Source organism: Thamnophis elegans, chromosome 2 (genome assembly GCF_009769535.1).
Source record: "Thamnophis elegans isolate rThaEle1 chromosome 2, rThaEle1.pri, whole genome shotgun sequence".
Lineage (NCBI taxonomy): Eukaryota > Metazoa > Chordata > Lepidosauria > Squamata > Colubridae > Thamnophis > Thamnophis elegans.
This window is the reverse complement of record NC_045542.1, coordinates 65,337,313-65,343,312: the sequence shown is the minus strand read 5'-3', so window position 1 is coordinate 65,343,312 and position 6,000 is coordinate 65,337,313. Positions and strand designations below refer to the sequence as shown.

At 37.5% G+C, this 6,000-nt stretch overlaps 1 protein-coding gene across 2 annotated transcripts in view; it reads left to right on the top strand.

Moving 5' to 3' along the window:
- Positions 1 to 1,989: 1,989 nt before the first annotated feature.
- TECR (trans-2,3-enoyl-CoA reductase) overlaps positions 1,990 to 6,000 on the top strand; it is a 45,349-nt gene continuing 41,338 nt past the window's right edge. The window contains exon 1 of one of the 2 annotated variants that reach the window (XM_032209913.1): positions 1,990 to 2,104. In XM_032209913.1, the coding sequence (XP_032065804.1) occupies positions 2,090 to 2,104 (15 nt within the window). In that variant the 5' untranslated portion in view covers positions 1,990 to 2,089. Of the gene's footprint in view, positions 2,105 to 2,163; positions 2,244 to 6,000 lie in introns of those variants that run through there. The other variant, XM_032209914.1, reaches the window with a different exon arrangement.

Here is a 6,000-nt window from a genome sequence, read left to right as displayed (position 1 = left end):
TGTAATGACAAGACAATAGAATCATTGGGAAAGCTGCTAATTAACATTTAGGTATTTTCCCCTTTAACCTTTTAATAAGATGTCAGTAAGATATCACCCGGAAAACAGAATTCTCTATGCAAGACAAAATTGGTTCATGACCTTACAAATAGAAATGTACATAGATAAGAGAAATATCAAACAAATGGACATTTTTCAGAAAAGGCAAAGGGACATGAAAGGCAAAGGGTTACCATAACATGAATAATAAAGAGATCACGAGAATACAGCATTTACCTTTAACAATTTATAGCAAAACCTTTGTCTATGTAGATCATTCTAGACCCTGAAATACAGTAAGATTAATGGTTGTCAAAGCAATGGATTTTCTTCTGAAAGTTTACAATATGGAAATGGAAGAGTAAGAACTGAACTTAAAATTTGCAGCAGTGCAGAACAAGAAAAAGGTAAGATGTGGATACAATTGCTATTTGAATGCTATAGCGACCCCAGATAACACTGGTTGGTGAATATTATAAAACATAAAATGAAAGTGAATATATACAATACTATTGTAAAACTATTACTATGGATGGTAATACACCCAGGAAACAAGTCCCTTAACATACTTGTGACCCTAAAGTAACTCACCTCTAAGCCTTGGAGGGCTTTGAAGATGATAAACCAGCTCCTTGAATTGTACCTGGGAACACCCTGACAAGCAATACAATTCACAAAAAAATGATGTTATATATGTTGGATATCTGACACCCTTTACTACCCGTGCAGCTGCATTCTGTACCAGTGGAGACTTGCAGATGTTCTTCAAGAGCAGCCTCATGTAGAATGCACTGCAGTAGTCTGTTGCATATTGGACTTATAAAATGAATATAATTTAAGAATGACAGAACTCAAAGATATGACAGAATCAAACCTGGGCATCCAAAAATTTTAAAATAACCTGACAACACAATTTAGAAGTTGGAAGTATTCAGCAGAGTTGTTCATGAAAATAAAGAGAGGAAAGGAAAAAAAAAACTAAGTTAATGATAAACACCAAGAAGACAAAACTAATGCCAACCTCCACTCTTTCTGAATGTAAACTTAATGCAGAAATTAAGGTGGGAAATAATTTTGCTTACTTGGGTTAAAGAACGGATAAAGCGAAGAGGGAGCAAATTCTTGGAAGGAAAGCAGTGACACACACAAACCTAGGATCAGCGTAAGGATCAGCCTTTATTTACAAGGTAGGTCAGAATGGTTAAATTAATAGTCCAATGGCAATACAGGACTGTGAAAAGGTGGGCTCTGAAAAGAAGTTTTCACTGAGGAAAAAAAATGGATCCCTTCGAATTATGGGTTTGGGTGAGATGGAATGGAAGAAGTTCCTGGAACTCCTGGAAGAAAATGACTTGTTACCAAAATGAGGCCAAGTACTTGTACACGGAACCGCCAGGAATCGAGCCCGACCGACTGGCAACGAACTAATTTGATAGTTACTGAACTGGAACATAGACATGGTTCGTTCTATTGAGACTTACTCCAGTGTAAAAGTGATGTGGAGCAACTCTACACAGCAGCCACTCTTTCGACCGACAGGAACGGAACTAACCGTTCTCATGCCGATCATTTGAGCTCGCTTGCGGCCGACTCTGAAGGAACTTCCAACGGACTCTTAACAGCTGCTGCTCTCAGGTAAGAAAGCGCGCATGGGGACCTTTGCCCTCGGAATCTTTTTTCAGCTCCCACCGCATCACCTGCGGCAACCCTTCGAAGGTCATCTATATTTGTTTGCAGCTTCGTGATTGGATCAAGGCGACATTCTCGGATGTGATGATTGCTTCGACGGGTTGCCACTTCTACCCTTTGGCCACTGGATTGGGTCAGGCGTGGTCACGCGCTACAAGTTGCCATGGTGACGTTTGGAGGTGGGCACGTAGGCGGGAAGGGGTAGTTGCTACCATCTAATTGGCTGATCGTCCGAGATAAGAGTTCCCCGTGATTCGCCTTATAATTCTTCGCGCCGCGCCCCCCCTTCAACGAAGTTAGAGCGTGTCACGTGAGGGGAAAGGGTGCTTTACGCCACGGGAGCGAAAACGAGCGCGGAGCTATGAAGTACTATGAGGTGAGGGGGAGCCGTTGGAGTCCGAGGGCATCGCGTGGGCCGACGGGGATGGGGGGAAGGAGGTCGTGCGGCAGCGGCCACCGGTCAACGGTCGGAGGGGAGGAGAACCAGGTCCTCGGTCTCTGACCTGAGGGAGATGGTGGGTACCACGCACGCGTGGGATTCTGTTTTGTAGAAAGCGCGAGAGGGAAAGTACGCATGTGTAGTATCTTGAACAAGCATGCGCTGGGAGTTGGTGGGAACGAGGATGGGGCTTTTATCGAGTTTGAAGTGTGGGGTGGCCGTTCTCTGTCCTCTGTGCTTCTGAGGGGAAGTGGTCCATCTCAGCCCCCGCAGGCTGCTTCTGCTGCTTTGTGAAGAAGCCTTCAAAAACTCGCCACATTTTTTGTATCTTTTGGGAGTATTTTAGCTCTGCTATCTCCCGCCTGTTCTCTTTTCTCTTAAGGGCGATAACTTCATCTTTCCTTGTACTGATTGCAGCTCCCCTCTTTTTCTTGTAGCCTAGGTAGAACAGATTGCTGTGTCTGATCTTGCTTGTTTCCATGTATTCTGAATTTTCTTTGGGGAAGAGAAGCTTTCCAAATTGAAGGTTTTCAGACTTGTTCAGACGGTGGCACCAGTTAGTTAAAAAAAAACAAAGACCTTTGACCAAGCTTCATTTGATAGAAAATTGGCTATGTCCAAGTGAATGGAGTTTGGGTTTTTTGGTTTTTTTTGTCTCAGGCTGTGGTGGAATCCCATCAAGTTCTTGCAGATAGTTTGAAATACCTAGTCCCTATTGCTCTGAGATTGACATGGAAACAGTGCCTTTCTGCATATGTTCTTCGATGTGTCTTTCCATTTTCCAAAAAATGCTCATATCTGATATGTCTGGAGGGTGATGTTCAATGAGTAGTAGTAGTAGTAGTAGTAGTAGTAATAGTAGTGAAGGGTCAAATTGAATAGCCACGTTTCTTGTTCAGTCGTAAGTCATGTCCAACTCTTCACAATACCATGGACCATAACATGCCCCTCCACTGTTTCCTGGAATTTGCAAAATTCACATTTGTGCATACATTATCCATCTCATCCTCTGCCACTGTCTTCTCCTTTTGTCTTCAATCTTTCCCAACATACCCATCTTTAGAAATCTTAATTTTAAAATAACTTATAATTATTTTGTAAGTGTAGTTTTCTATACATACTATACTTTAAGTGTATCTAGTTTTTGTTTAATCTCCAAATCTTTCTGCTGTTTCTTTAACAGACTTCTTGTCTTTTCTATTTGCTTTCGCCATGATTCTGATTACTCAAGAGAACCTAAAAGTCATTGTGCAAGGCAGCTTTGATATGTTAAATGTTTTGGCTTGTTCAGTTAAACAAGTATTACAAACCTTACAATTAATTCATCTTTGTACAAAGTTAATTATGTGTTACATTGCTTTATGTTAATGAATATTAAACTTAATACTTCTTTTAATATATCATTGAACTGGAAGCTTAACATTTTCCGAAGATTTGCAGAATTTCTCATAGGTTTGATTACTTTATGCAGGAAAGTATTGTCTTAATTTTAAGTTTTTATAACTGTTTATGTCTTTTTTCATATGACTAGTCACTGAAGGAAAATACTACAGATATTTATGATAGTGGATGTCAATTGATTGGATTCCTTAAAAGTAAAACTAATATGGAACAGAAGGGCATTTTATTTAGTAATACAAATTAATATCACCTGTTATGTTCAGACAAGATGCTTAGGCTAGTTTAATGAATTTATTTTCTGGGTTAATAAGCCACTGAAAAAACCCAAACTAACAAAATTTTAAACTAATACACAACATGGTGTACAACTGTTGTTAGTATATTAATAACTGATTTAAGTAAGATCGTATAGAGGTTGACAGGACAAAGGAGTGAGGAGAAAGTACCATAAGTACTTAAATTATCCTGTCTCTTTTAAGACAAGCAACTGTGTTATATTTATTATAAGCTTAAGACATAGCCTCTGTGATCCAATTCCTAATAATTATAGGTCAGGGAATATAATGTTACAGCATAACTATTGATTGCTACATTTTAGTTCAGGATTGCTCTTTTATCTTGAAAATTGATGCATGATATGGTACTTGAAAAACATATTACAGAACCTTCATATTTTTTGCGTCAGCTTCCAAGATCAAAAAATAAACAGATATACGTCTTAAAAACATAACAGCACTTTTTTATAATTAAGAGTATTATCTCCTGAATGCCACAGGACCTTTTTAGGAACTTTAAATTAACATAGCTTTCTTTCTTCAATCTAGATTAATTTTCCTTCAGAGTAGATTTATATATATTTTTCTGGTAGATTCTGCTAAACAAATTCTCAATTTTCCATTTACTGGACATATACTAATTTATGGAAGTAGAGTAGGGGAGCCTTCCAAAAGGCTTTTGTATTTTATTGAGGGTCTTATTATATAATAGATTTAGGTTGTTGTGCTGCATCTGATTACTAGGTATGTAATAACTGTAACTGATATCCTTGTTAAATCTTTAGCAATTCACTTTATATCCCAGTTGAACATATCCCATTCTGCATTCCCTAGTGTCTTCTCTGTATTGTATAGTGTTGTATAGTCCTACAAAAGAATTTAAAAATTAAATATTACTTATCTAAGTAAATATTGGTATAGACTGCAAAGTAAATCTGAATGATAATATTCACGTTCAATGGTTGTCTATATTGTTTTAATACTATGACTACTAGTCGCAGTTTCTGTCTAGGAGGGTTCTGCCCTGGACACAGTTGCATGGTTTAAAATTTGTTTAGGTATTTGGAATGTTTTTAAAGAACAAAAGATCCTTGTATGAATTGCTTCAATAATTTTCTTTTTCCAAGAACACTTTGTAACTTTTAAATGTTGTTTGCAATACAACTTTTGCACATTAGTTTTACAATCTGGAGATGATCTGAACAGCTCAGTATATTTTTCCAGCCTTGAGGTCAGAGCAGCCTTTGCACCTGTCTTGTAAATGGATATATGCTTAGCAGTGCAATGGTACTAAGATTGGCTCTTTGCATTGCCTGCTCAGCTCAGCAGTTTTCCAAATGGCCCTGTCTGAATATTGAGCAGTTGAGTATTTAATATCTCTTCCACAATACCTTGAGCTGGTAGAGAATAATAACTTTCCCCAAAATCAATTGGCAGTATTGCTTATTTTCTGACAGTTTGTAGTTTTTTCTTTCATTAATTTCCTGATTTTAACCTTCATTATTAATAACAAAGAGCCCAAATCAGGCTCTTACAGCCACATGCTCTCCAAACAGCCATATGGGACCTTTAATGACATAAAACCTGGAGGGCAAATCTGGATTTGATTGGGAAAGACTATCCTTGAAGAATATTATTTCTCCTGTCATAACTATTTGCTAAGAAGACAAAGATCAAAGAAATAGGCCATCTAGAGTTCTCCAGAAATTTAGACTAAATTTGTTAAGTTGTATTAGCCACAGCTAGCATGACCAATATAAAGAATTTCAGAGATCACAGTTTAAACATTTGGAGGCCACCTTCTTCTAGTCTAGACGATTATAAGTGCTCATTTCTCTATTAGGCTAAAGTCTCCTTGAATACTACATGAATATGTTAGTTTTACTGGTGACTATACAGAAATGATTTGTAATTGCCTTCTGTGATATTTTTCACCCTTCTAGTATAAAATCCTGATGTTTTTGGGTCTTCCACATCTGGCACAGTTAAACATTTTCAAGAGAATCCTCTGTGGCTAGTTCTCTATTTCATGTTTATACAGTGTTTCTTTTAATTGTTATGAAAATGCATACAAACCTTGCAAAAAATCTTAACATGTTATTGTACTCATGAAAATTTAGAGTGAATCTATGCAAATGGTAAAAGGATTGTTCATAA